The following is a 13,804-nucleotide window of genomic DNA, read 5'->3' as shown; positions in this document are numbered from 1 at the left end:
AAGAAAGAAAGAAAGAAAAGAAAAGAAATTGTGAATATTTAGAAAGAATTTTGAGATTACTAGGAACCACTAGTGTTTACTGAGAAGCTGTAAAAAACAAATGTCATTTCTTTTTCTGGGTGGAGATGCAAGGTTTGTAGTGCCAATGAACGTGACAGACATTGTGGAACTTCAGTTCAGGAAATTATTTTGACCGTGGTCATCTTTCTAACAGCCTCATAGACAAGATATAGCAATGTGGGCTGGATGATACCAGTTTGGTGCATATAGAGTCGGCTTCATCCGAAGGCTAAGAAAGGTCCCTAATGATGGGCCAGATGACTGTCTTCCATGTCCAGTTTCATCTGACATTTTGCTTTCTAATATCACATAAATGTACAGGATGCCTATTTATCAATTCTGCAGAAATCTCAGAGTTAGGAGAAATGTATCAGCTGGGTAAAATATTCAAAAATGTCTCCATAATGGGCCAAATAAATAAGGTGATATTTAACAAGATGCATATAAAGTCTTGAATTGGGTTATGAAAAAGATCAGTTGCACAAGTAGAAGATGAAGGTATCAGACTTAACTACCACCGTTGTGGAAAAGCCAGAGTTCATTTACTGGTAAATAAGAGCCCCAGTGAAAATGCTGCTAAAAAGACTTCTCAATCTCTGGGCATAGGATGAAGGTGTGAGAGGGTCTCTCCATTTTGGGTTGTTTATATATTGTTTAATTCTAGACTCTCTTTAAGATATATCTTGGAAATTAGAGGGTAAGTAGAATGAGCATCCTTCCTATGACAAAATGACAGACGATCTGGAGGCACTGTAAAAAGAGCAAACTTCAGTCAATTGTGAGACGTGTCCTCAAATATCTAAAGGTCTGTCATGTAAAATATACAGTTACTGTTTTCCATCCTCCTCCAGGGAGAAAAACTGGAATCAGTGGCTAGCTGTCAACCCATTGAAGGCCAATAGAAAGAAGTTTTCAGGACTTAAAAGTACACAGCCCTGCAGTAGACTTCCTGAACAGAAGGGAGCTCCCTCATCCCATGGATAATTATAGAGCAGTCACCTGTCAGGGAGGAATGGAGGGAATTCCTGCATTGGCTCATGGCTGGACCAGATGACCCCGGAGGGTTCTTCTACCAATGTGTATTGTATGATTTCAGTAGTGACAGTTCCCATTTATTGAGCTTATACTATGTGCCAGGACTGAGATAAGGGCTTTGTGTGCATAATCCCACTGCAGCTGCATGGCAAATAAAGAGACCGAGGCTTAGGAAGTCTATGATAATCACTCAGACCCACACAATGGGAAGTAGAGGAGTGGCATTTTGATCCCAAGTCTGAATTTAAAGTGTACATTCTTAACTTCTATGTTCTATATGATCTCTGGCATACATACTTCATTCTTTCATCCAATAACAAATGTCCGTGAATGCCTTGTTCTTTCCCTCCTCTCGCTGGCAAACTTACTCATCCATTTAGACTGAGTGCACCTGCTGTCCCCTCTCTGAGGCTTTCCCTTGCTTTCTCCACACACAATTAATTGCCTGCCTCCTGTGTTCTCACAAGAGGCATGTTGTATTCTATTTGGCTATGTTGGTTTTCCCCAATGGACCGTGCGCTACCAGTTACCTAAAGAGCTGGAAGCAGTGTTTACTAGCCCCTATCTGGCACCACATACAATGCTTAGAAGATGCTGGCCCTCAATGTTTATACATTCGCTTGCTCAAACATTCATTCACTCAAGAAACCTAAGAAAGAATAACACCTTATTTCCCTCCCTCCTCCCTCTCTCACTTTAGTCCTTCACACACGACACTTCACACATCATTCTCCTACTCCACCTCCTTTAATGTCCCTTTGTGTTCTACAGCATGAAGGGCAAATGCCTTAACACTATTCTCTGTGATGAAATCATCAAAAAAATGCCAGGCCTCCTTGCCCACCCCTCCGTACCCCTCAGTCCCCCCAATCTCTGTCTCTATCATCTTCTTCCCTATTCCCTCCTCTTTCCTCAAGTTGTTCCCTCTTCTTGAAAAATGTCCTCTTCCACCCTCATTATTTCCTCTCAAAAGTGTTCCAGTCCCTCAAAAAGTCCAGCCTCACACCCTGATCAGGAAAATCCTCCCTCCCCCGTGTGCCCACAGTGCTTTTTGTTGCTTTATTGTGATTGTTTTCTAATATTCTATTTTATTCTAGCTCTTTGAGTCCATCTGATCCAAAGAGCATCTAATGATATCCTTTTTGGTAGGCATAATGCCTTACTATCTGCAAATTTCTCATGCAATGTAACATTATATATCACTATATCTCCAGTACCTAAGGTAATACCAACACATAGGAGATGTCTGATAGATAGGTGTTATTAAGTGAGTGAATGAAACAGAAGCCAAGCTCTGCATTCTAGCACCAGTTTGCCCATGAAGTAAATAATCTGGGATATTGCATATACAGTTCACCCTTCTGCATCTGCAAATTGAAAATATTTAGAGAAAAATTAAAATAATACAATAAAAAATAATACAAATAGGAAAACCAATACGATATGGCAAATATTGACATGGCATTTATATCATATTCAGTATTATAAACAATCTAGAAATTATATAAAATATACTAAAGGATGTGTATAGGTTACATGCAAATACAGTCACCTCTTGGTATCTATGTAGGACTGGGTCCAGAACTCCTGTGCAGATACTAAAATGTATGAATGCACAAGACCCTGATATAAAATGACATAGCAGGCCAGGCACGGTGGCTCACACCTGTAATCCCAACACTTTGGGAGGCCAAGGCAAGAGGATCATCTCAGGCCAGGAGTTCAAGACCATCCTGCCCAACATGGTGAAACCCCATCTCTACTAAAAATATAAAACTTAGCTAGGTGTGGTGGTGCACACCTGTAGTCCCAGCTACTTAGGAGGCTGAGGCAGGAGAATTGCTTGAACCCCAGAGGCAGAGGTTGCAGTGAGCCAAGATCGTGCCATTGCACTCTAGACTGGGCAAGAGAGCGAGATTCTGTCTCAAAAAAAAAAAAAAAAGGCATAGTATTTGCATATAACCTATGCACATCTTCCCATATTTTAAAATCATGTCTGGATTACTCATAATACCCAACACAATGCCTACAAATTACTTCATTTGTATGGATTCAACATAGTACTTGAAGTGCAGCAAATTTGTGTTTTTTGGAACTTTGTGAAATATTTTTTTCTGAATATTTTTTGATCCACAGTTGGTTGAATCCACAGATGAGGAACCCACAGATTTGAAGAGCTGACCATACTATGTCATTATATATAAGGGACTTGAGCACTCATGGCTTTTGATATCCAAGAGGGGGTCCTAGAACAGTCCTCCATAAATACTGAGACATGACTGTAAATCTTTCTGGGCCCCAGTTTCATTATCAATAAAAAGGTGGTCCAGGAGACAGGAAGAAAAGGGAACTAAGTTTTATGGATTTCTTGCTATGTGCAAGGCAATGAACTAGGCGTATTATTTACCTTAAAAGACTACTTTAGCAGGAGGGAGGGAGAAATATACATAGCAGTGAAGACACAGTTAAGGATCAGACACAGTTAAGTTCAGGCTCTAGCTCTGCTGCTTACTGTGAACTTGGGCAAATTTAATCTTTTAAACCTCCATTTCTTCAGCTATCAAGTGGTGATGATAAGTGTATCTACAGAAAAGTTTGTTATGAGGATTAAATTAGATGCTGCATATAAGGCACATAGCCCATCAATTGTCATGTAATGACTACAAAATAAACAGCAGCTCATTATTATCGTATTGCCTGTGTATCTTCTCATTCCAGTTTAACTAGTGAAGCAGCAGAGGTTCTGAGAAGTTAAGCAACTTGCGCAAGGTCACACAAAGCTTCTGTCTGCCTTGTTTTCCCCTCTGTGTATAGGACCCTCCAGGATAAATCCTTCTAGGATGGCCATGAGCTTTTGTCATACAGCTTGTGTTCTCCCTTCAGGGTGAAATATTCGAAAGCCACCTTTTAACATTTTAGTACCTAGATATTTAGTGTCTAACATTAAATATCTAAGAAGCAGTGCCAGTTTTCTCATGATCCTTCTTCTGTTTAATAAAGGTGATAATCTAAGTAATAAGAATATATGGATATAACTTTACCCGCATGAGACACAAAGCTAATAACTTCTTTTGTTATTATTTGACTTTTCTTTGTTCAAAAAATCAAAATGCCAGTCAACACTCCTCTGTGACCAAATGTGGCATGAGCTTCCCTGCCCCATGGAAGGAGCCACATGCCACCTGGACACTCAGTAGGCATTTGATCTGGGGGAAAAAAAGAAGAAGGAAATGGTGACCAGCAGCTAGGGTTGTCTTTGGTGAAGAATGTGATGCATATACTTGTATAAGTTTTACAAAGAATATACGAGTAGGCAAGGGGAAGGTTGTTTGTGGTGGGATGTTATCATGGTTATGTGACCATTGGAACTGGAGTGGTCATGCCCTAAGTGTCCGAGAAGACCCCCACACACACGTACCCAGAGCATGCACAGGTGGGTTTTATTTGTCATGCCCATAACCTGGAGGCATCTACAGGGTGTCAGGCAGCTGCTGCCTGCAGAGCCCTTCTCACTACAAACATAACCTGCTAAAGTGGCTCAAAGCAGTTTGATCATGGGGAGAGAAATGCCAATCTAACCCATTTGCTGTTGATTTCTTAAGCAGATTCAGGCACACAGGATGAAGCACAGCTTTTGCAGGAATGGTTTAAGCTGGTTCTGGAGAAGAATAAATTAATGCGATATGAGTCGGAGCTCCTAATCATGTAAGTAAGGCAACACAGATACCAGTGAGTTCTAAATGCAAAGGGGCAAAGGGGGGTGGCTTACCCTCCTAGGCTGAAGTCTCGGGACTTTTTCTCCTTGTGCATACAGAATAGTGATTGAGGCAAATTGATATTTTATGTCTTGCATATCATGCTGGCATTAGTGCAAAGAATCTTTAGCTGTCTGTTCTCTCTGCAGAGTCCTGTGGCTAAAATAGATTTCGGGTAATGGGTCAGGAGCTGAAGGTCATTTGGATAAGGCATTTTCAATCCATCTCTGTTCCCTGGGCCCATGTTAAAAGAGTGATCACACACTTGCAATGGGAAGGCTGTGTCTGGCCTCTGAGTGTAAATCTTGGGAAGGACTCAGTGACATATGCCTGACCACTTCCTGTGGCTTTAAGAGAATGAAGAACTAAGATCTGGCTGACTGTCCTCTCTGAATGCAGTTGCAGCCTCGTTGGGAGATCAAAAAGTGGAGATGGATCTCACCACATTCTGAAAAAGCTGAAGGTCACTATACCTGTCATCATCCTAGAGGGAAAAAAGTAACATGTAATATAAATTTAAGTGCCACAAGTCGTGCTGGGTGCTTCCATTTATGCTGTATCATTTCATTCTTGCCCCAACCCAGGAGGTACTTTTAAGGACTTTTGAAGGGGTGTAATAAATACTACCACTCTTCCCTGCCTGGGTTCTGAGCCAGGTGAGAAATAAGACAACCAAGTCAATAGATGGAACATCAAAATATTATCTTTATTACCAATAATGGCTGATATGATAATGGCTTGTACATGGCTAAGTATGACAGCCCAGATTGGCTTGCTACCTGTATTTGTTTCCTAGGCTGCAATAACAAATTACCACAGACCGGATGGCTTACAACAGAAATTTATTCTCTCACTGTCTGGAAGCCAGAAGTTCAAAATCAAGGTGTTGGGAGAGCTGTGTTTCCTGCAGAAACACGAGGAAGGACCTAGGGAAGGACCTGTCGTAGCCCTTTCCACTTTTTCCAGCTCTGGGCTTTCCTGAGTTTGTGACTGCATCACTCTAGTCTCTGCCTCTGTCTTCACACAGCCTTCCCTGTGTGTCTGTGTCTTCTCTTCTGCTCTTACAAAGACACTTGGGTAACTGGGTTTAGGACCCACTGAGAAAATCCAAAATGTTCTTATCTTAAGGTCCTTAACTTAAATGCATCTGCAAACACCCTTTACAAAAAAAGGTCACATTCAGTTTCCAGAGGTTAGGACGTGGACATGTCTTTTAGGGGATCACCATTCAACCCACTACACTAACCAACCCCAGAAGTAGACATATACCTACCTAATCACAAAAGGTAGTAGACTCACCTGCTCCTTAGGGGCAAGGCTATTATCCTAGACCAGTGGGGTTCAGCGAGGGGCAATAACCTCAGAGGATATTTGGCAATGTCTGAAGACATTTTTGTTGTCATATCGAGGGGCAGGAATGCTACTGATACCCAGTGAACAGAGGCCAAGGATGCCACTAACCATCCTGCGAAGTACAAGACGGCCCCTCCCAACGGAAAATAGCTCTTTGGCCTAAAATGTCTAAAGTGTCAGGGTTGAGAAACCTTGCCCTAGAACTATGGCAAGGCTTATTGAGAACAAATGTTTGCTGAAGACTTACTGAGCCTGAGAGAGAAAGAGAGGAGTGAGTTGAGCCCACATAGTCTATTTTTCCCAAATTTACCTCCCCTGGGGTGAGAATGAGAAAGGGTAGGCTTGGGAGAGGTGGCCCGGAGTTACGTTCATTGAGTTCCATTGACATGGAAGGTAATGCCAGGAATTGGGAAGAAGAGGGGTCATCTCTAGTGAAGATTTGTTTCATTATAACCTTTTTTTTTTTTTGAGACAGAGTCTTGCTCTGTCGCCCTGGCTGTAGTTCAGTGGCGCGATCTCAGCTCACTGCAGCCTCCATCTCCTGGTTTCAAGTGATTCTCCTGCCTCGGCCTCCCAAGTAGCCAGGACTGCAGGTGCACACCACGCCCAGCTAATTTTTGTATTTTTAGTAGAGACAGGGTTTTACCATGTTGGCCAGGCTGATCTCGAACTCCTGACCTCAAATGATCCGCCCGCCTTGGCATCCCGAAGTGCTGGAATTATAGGCCTGAACCACCACACCCAGCCTTATTACAACTTTTTAAGTTGATGCATATAATGAGATTCAGGGCAACTAAGTAATTTGTCCACTCTACCTGACTACAAAGCCCTTTTTATATAGCTACAGTGTCTGCATTGAGGCTAGGTATAAATGATAAATTATAAAAATGTAAAAATGATTTTAAAAGTGTAAAAAATATATCAAGCACATTCTATGCACAAGAAACTATGCTGGGTTCTGTGGAAATAAAGATGGATGAGGTCATAGACTCTATCTTCTAGGATCTTGTAGTTTTGAGGGAAACAGATAGGCACATGCATAGCACAGTAGTAATAAGAAAACACAGAAGAGCTCCCTGGTGATAGAAGGGTCTGCCTGAGAGTCAGGGAGGCACCGCTGCTGCCTGTGTCCCATAACCGCAGCTTCCCTGGTCAACGCGCTGTTGGAAGGACTTTCCTCTCCAAAGGAGGGTGAACAGGAAAACTTGGGCATGTGAACTAGACAAAGGCTGGTAGGAGCTCTGCTAAAGGATGGGTTTTAGTTTGGAGAAAGCCCTGAATGAGCATGGAGAAATGTCTTACTGGTATCTTGATTCAATGCTTTTGGGAACCAGATGCCAAGACACTTCGAAGAACAAGAGGTCTATTGGAGAAAATGCCTGTGAAGGGAGAGGGAGCAGGAGGAAGTGAGAAGTCTTCAGACTTCACAGCAGTTCTTAAGCCTGTAAAAGGAGAGTGGGGAGGGAGAAGAATTGGGCAGGAGGAGCCCCGGATGCAGCGCAGGTCTGAGAAAGTCTTGGCTAGGTCAATGGGAACATTAGTGCAAAGACCACCCATCGAGGAATTCCATGCAGGGCAGGAACAGGGCAACTGCAACACCTCCTCTGTGCTCGGTCTGCATGACATGGAAGTGGATCTTGCAGCAGTGAGCTCACTATGCTTCTCCCAGAAGTTCTCTTAAAGGAAGACCTGACCAGTCCATCTCCATTGACTACCACAGTGGGCCACAAGAAGTTCAGGGTTGATAAGAACCAGGGACCTTGGCCCATGTAGTAGCAGATGTAGTAAAAATAACGCCAGTAACAGGGTATAACAAAGTGACCCCAGCACTCATAGGGGTGATGCATGATACACATGCAGATGGCAGGTGGAGACTGGAAGAGAAGACCCCACCAGGTCAAACCCAGGGATCTAATCTCAGCCCTCACCCTCTTCAAGTCTCTGTTGCAGTGAACACCCTTGACCTTTCTCTTTTCTCTCAAAACATCCCTTGCTTGTCTCTGTGATGGTGCATTTCTTGTTTTGTTCTTCCAACCTTTGGATGACTTCTTCCCTGGCTACCTTTTTGGTTTGGCTTCTAAGTGTAGGTATTTCCAGGCTTCTGTCTTCAAACTTTCTTTCTCTATAGCCTTCCTTTTAGGGATCACACAACTTCAACTCTCACCTCTGACCACTGCCACATCTGTGTGTGGTCCTCAGTTCTCCTGAGAACTCCAGAGTGGCATTCGGGAGCGTCCACATTACCACATGGGCTAGGCTGTGGGGAGCTCACACACCCACGGTGATATCAATGGGGCATCCCCTAGCATGGAAAACGTAAGTTCCACCTTCACCGAGGACTCACTTCATGTCTTGACTTTGCTGCTCCTCTCAGTGGAAATGCTGAGCCCCCAGCACCCAAGCTCGTCTACCCCAAAGCATCACTGACTCCACCTCTCCTACAGCCAGCTGGAAAGTTGCCTGAGTTTTAAGGTCCTCACTCCACCCAAACAAAATATGTCACTTTTGTTTCCTCCATTTTGTTTTCTCATGTACCACAGTCAGAGACTTGGGCATCATTGGAGATAATGCTCTAAGTCAAGTTACTCCTAAAAGAGAGAAAAGCTTTTGATTGTCATTGCTTCTCCCCAGGCCTATGTTAGTCATTTCTTCACTATCCTCCTCATCCCCACCCCATCCCTAAAGGGTGGTCTGGATGGCCTTCCGAAGCCTACTGAGAGCACATTGCAGCCTTCAGCTGCTCCCCCTGGTCTCTTGAGATCAGTGTATCTCAGCAATCTTTCCAGGTACCTACAGAGATCCCAGCAGCAGCAGAACCTTCAGTTTAAAGACAGGCTAAGGCCGGGTGCAGTGGCTCATGCCTGTAATCCCAGCACTTTGGGAGGCAGCGGAGGGCAGATCACCTGAGATCAGGAGTTCGAGACCAGCCTGGACAACAGGGTGAAACCCTGTCTCTACTAAAAAGACAAAAATTAGCTGGGTGACAGATGCCTGTAATCCCAGCTACTCGGGAGGCTGAGGCAGGAGAATCGCTTAAACCTGGAAGATGGAGGTTGCAGTGAGCCAATACTGTACCATTGCACTCCAGCCTGGGTGAAAAAAAGCAAACTCCATCTCAAAAAAAAAAAAAAAAAAATTAGCCAGGCATGGTGGTGCACTCCTGTAATCCCAGCTACTTGGGAGGCTGAGACAGGAGAATCACTTGAACACAGGAGGCGAAGGTTGCAGTGAGCTGGCGCCACTGCACTCCAGCCCAGATGACAGAGTAAGACTCGGTCTCAAAAAAATAATAATTGTAATAAAAAATAAAGATAGGCTAAAACTCCAGTTTTAATAAGGAAAAAAGAATGCTGTAGCTACTCTCAATGGGCTTATTCATCAATGTTTCCTCACAAATCTATAGTGTTTATAAAGTTTAACATTTTATCACCCAGGGCCCAGGAACTAGAATTAGAAGATCATCAAAGCAGACTGGAGCAGAAACTGAGAGAGAAAATGCTCAAGGAGGGTGAGTATGCTGATGTCTTGGGTCCTTGTTCAGAACTTTCCCCCTGAAAGGCTCTTGAGCAAGTGTGTGCCACAAATCCCAGAGTGGGGCGCTCTTCCTGCCTGCCAGCCTGCGAGTCAAAGGAAAGTGCAAAGCCAGCCTGCCTCCCACCAGCAGCACCACAAGCCCCATTTAGCCTCAGTCACTTGGGCTGTGAGGGCAGTGCTTTCCCCCATCACATGTGGCAGTAGGAATAAAGTCCTATGTTCACTTATTCATTCACGTATCCACCCATTCATTTAACATACATTTACTGGGAACTGTGGGCCTAGTTTATGATGAAGAACAACCCCTGCCCTCTAGGAGTTTGTGGTCTCACTGGGGAGACTAACATCCCCAGTCCAGTAATGCTAGTTAGTGAGATGAAGGCCACAGCAGAAGGGCTTTGGGATCACAGAGAAAGGCGGGTCTAGTGCTGCCAGGCACTAGAGCTGGTAAAGGAAACATTCCCTCCCGGCGTGGGCAGGGCCAGGGCATCACACATGAGAAAATGATTCCACCAGGAAGGAGGGAGAGTGGAGATAAACCCAACTGACACCATACACTGCTGTATGCAGTTATTAGTTCCCGCCAGAAAGGCATATTCACTGTTTTGTGCCTGTGTGTTTGCAGTGCCAGATCCACGCATGACTTTCCTATATGCAGACCTAGATCTAAAAGAACAACTTAAAGAATGTCTATACTTAATGGATATCATACTGCACCTACCTTATAAGGTTGCCCAGTATAAGGCAAGTACTGAGCAAATATTAGGCATCATTATCCTGATTTTTATTTACGCATTTTTGCGCCCAGTTTTACAAATTAGAAAACTGAGTCTCCGAGAATGTAAATAACATGCTCAAGGTGAATGGTAGGGCTAAGATTTAGGAATAGATCACAGATCAGGGTCTCTTGTTGTTTCCCATAAGGCAGTGATTTGCAGGCTGTTTCTTTATAGCAACAGAATTCTAACAAAATCCTTATGCAGCAGCACTGTACAGACTAAAGTGGTGTAAATCATTTTTTATATGTCAGAGGGGCTTAGATGGGTCCATCCACGACAAGCCTAAACTGAGAGAGAATTTTTTTTTTAATTTTTCTGTGCTGTTTATTAAATGAGTAGTAATCCTGGACTTAATAAACCACAGGGTCTAACTGATATCTAACTTGTATATCAGATTGGAAAAGTTTAATTTGTTCTGTTTCAGGATACTAAATAAATACCACCAAAGACTATTTGCCACCTTTGATTCTTTTTTAAAAAATTCTTACTAAGGAGTGAAGGTCATATGTTTTCCTCACCCCTCTCAGACGTATCCAAAAAATGTAGTTTCTTTATCCGTCTGCACCTGAGCTCATCTTCCGCCTACGCATCCTCCTGCTAATTAGCAAGAGGAAAAAATAGGAACTCTTTATCCCTCCATGGTAAACTTAATCTGATGCAATAACTTAAACAGCCCTTGTAGGAGATGCTCGGTCTCTTTGGGATGAAAATGTGCAGTCTTGAAGATGCCACCCCTCCCTTCTGCGTCTCTTCCCAGGGTGACTGGCAGGTAGTGGGAAGAGGCAGGTCTATGTGACCTTGTGGCATTTAGGACTCTGTGTGGAGTGCTCTGCTTAGTGAGTCCCCACATGGCATCCCCCATCATTGGGCTGCAACTCTCTCTGGTGGCATCTGCAGCTGAGGTGTATGCTGGTCTCATCCGTAGCCTGCCCACTCTCTCAGCATGCCTGGGTGCCTACAGGCATTCCTGGCTCACCCAGCCTCACTTCAGCACATCTCCCATTCAGTCTCTCCTGTGGGGTCACTTTGCCCCATGGGGGAGCCCTGTGGCAGGTCCACTAGCCAGCTGTCTTTGGTATCAGTGGGGCAAGTGTACCCTTCTAGGCTCCACCCATGCCACATACAGCACACCAAGATCTGGGGGTCCACACTTAGACCCTTCTTCTCTGCCCAACCATGAAGTACTGTCCTATGTTTATACGTAGGGGTGCCCTTTAAGCTGGCTTCTTTCCAGAATTCTGAACAAGGGGGCAGGGCAAGAGTCCTGTGCCCATCCATCTCCCACTCCCACTGTTCCCATCAAATGAGATATGACATTTCCTGCCCCCTGTGGGGCTTCCAAGGCCCAGAATGGAGAGACTGAGCATGGGGCTCTAACCCTCTGCCCCTCCTGCTTCTCTCTTCTCTCTGCTTAAAACTTGAGGTGCAAAGGGGTGGTGTGTCTTTGTCTCCCTTTCATCAGACCTACCTGCTCCCTGGCCCAGACCTCAGACCTAAGCCTGATGAGGGACAGTGGCACCCTCTCTACTCTGGGATAAGGCTCCTCACCCAGTCCTTCATGGGTTAGACAGAGGGCTCTAGGAATTTAGAGGAATTCCTAAGGCAATCATCTGCCTAGGAATTCCTAAGGCAATCATCTGCTTGACAAGACTTAAATCTGGCTTCAGAATCCTGTGTTCTGTGGCCAAAGCTCATTACTACTTGTTTCCTACTCTCTCCTTTCATTTTCTAACAATCCTATCTCCCCCAGGCAACTGAATGCCTCAGACCAATTATCAAGAAGGTCAGGTACTCGAGAAGACAAAGGGAAAAGCAAAGTCAGTGTGGAAACACCTTTCTATCAGACAGTTGTAGCCTCACTTTGCTTCCCTGTGGTCCCTACACAAAAGGCTACAGTTTGTCATTAACTACACATGAAAAAGATTCTGGCCGGGCGCTGTGGCTCACGCCTGTAATCCCAGCACTTTGGGAGGCTTAGGTGGGCTGCTCACAAGGTCAGGAGTTCAAGACCAGCCTGGCCAACATGGTGAAACACTGTCTCTACTAAAAACACAAAAAATTGACCAGGCGTGGTGGGAGGCGCCTGTAATCCCAGCTACTCAGGAGGCTGAGGCAGGAGAATCTGGGAGGTGGAGGTTGCAGTGAGCTGACACCGTACCACTGCTCTCCAGCCTGGGCAACAGAGTGAGATTCCATCTCAAAAAAAAGAAAAAAAAAAATTCTGATCATTGAAAGAGTAGCCACTGGTGCAGCTGGTTTACTTAGAAACTTCTCACAGATTTCTTTGCTGTGGCTCAGATATGTTTATGGGAACCACCTTTTTGTTGTTCTGTTAGTTTCTCTTTGGGGCAGAGGAAAGGTTGGGGGACTTGATAGGGTTTGGCTGGTATTAAATTCTTTTTGTTACAAAGGGGTTTTCCCTGTCACTTTGTACATATCTTCAAGATGAAAACTGTGTGAACTGCTTCACCGCACCCACCTTTCTCCTCTCTCACTTTAAGGGCAGTTCCTTGGTGTTAAATTCATTTCCTTGTTTTCTCCATTAAAACTGAAGGCAGAACAAGTCCATAACAATTGAGAATGTCCATGCCAAGAACTCTCCTGGGGCCCAATCTTCCCTGAGCCCAATGTTGTTTTTCTTTTTTTTCTTTAGAGAGCCAGAAAGATGAGAAGGACCTAAATGAAGAGCAAGAAATATTCACCGAGCTGATGCAAGTGATTGAGCAAAGGAATAAACTCGTCGATTCCTTAGAGGAACAACGCGTCAGAGAAAAAGCCGAGGACCAGCACTTTGAAAGCTTCGTATTCTCCAGAGGCTGTCAGCTGAGCAGGACTTCAGGAGGCCCGTAGTCCCTCTCCCTGGCTGCACATTGGGACCGGATCAGGCCAAGTTCACCACACACCCTCATGGGTCCTTCTGCAGGATTTATCATCCCTGGAACTTAAGTTATACCCTACTGCATTTCTTAAAATTAAAATTCTCTTGCACGCATGGCAGCTTCCCGAGGTCCTTCCAGAGATTATAATGAAGAAAACCCAAAAACTCTTTGGCAATTGGCAGTCAACTTCAGCCAGGCTCTCAGACTGGAGGTGTTGTTGGCAGATGACCAGCATTGTTTTCCCTAGAAAGGGACACAAAGACTTGACTTTCCTGCTGCTTTTATCATTTTCCTTCCCAATTCATTGAGTTACATACTTTAAGATTTTTGAGAAGCTGCCTTTTCATTAATATATACATATTTGCCTTTTTTATATGGATGACTGGTTTCCAAATGTCAGAAAGAAGCA

General features: G+C 44.2%; 1 protein-coding gene across 1 annotated transcript in view; it reads left to right on the top strand.

Moving 5' to 3' along the window:
* The window catches only part of MICALCL (MICAL C-terminal like), a 73,153-nt gene extending 59,645 nt beyond the window's left edge, over window positions 1–13,508 (top strand). Inside the window, exons 8-10 of the mRNA XM_011954272.1 lie at window positions 4,701–4,800; window positions 9,638–9,711; window positions 13,170–13,508. Of these exons, the coding sequence (XP_011809662.1) occupies window positions 4,701–4,800; window positions 9,638–9,711; window positions 13,170–13,366 (371 nt within the window). The 3' untranslated portion in view covers window positions 13,367–13,508. The remainder of the gene's footprint in view (window positions 1–4,700; window positions 4,801–9,637; window positions 9,712–13,169) is intronic.
* Window positions 13,509–13,804: the final 296 nt, after the last annotated feature.

Source organism: Colobus angolensis, unplaced genomic scaffold (assembly GCF_000951035.1).
Source record: "Colobus angolensis palliatus isolate OR3802 unplaced genomic scaffold, Cang.pa_1.0 Scaffold380, whole genome shotgun sequence".
In the NCBI taxonomy this organism is placed as follows: domain Eukaryota; kingdom Metazoa; phylum Chordata; class Mammalia; order Primates; family Cercopithecidae; genus Colobus; species Colobus angolensis.
Note: the sequence above shows the minus strand (reverse complement) of the source record. Positions and strands in the feature narration are given on the sequence as shown.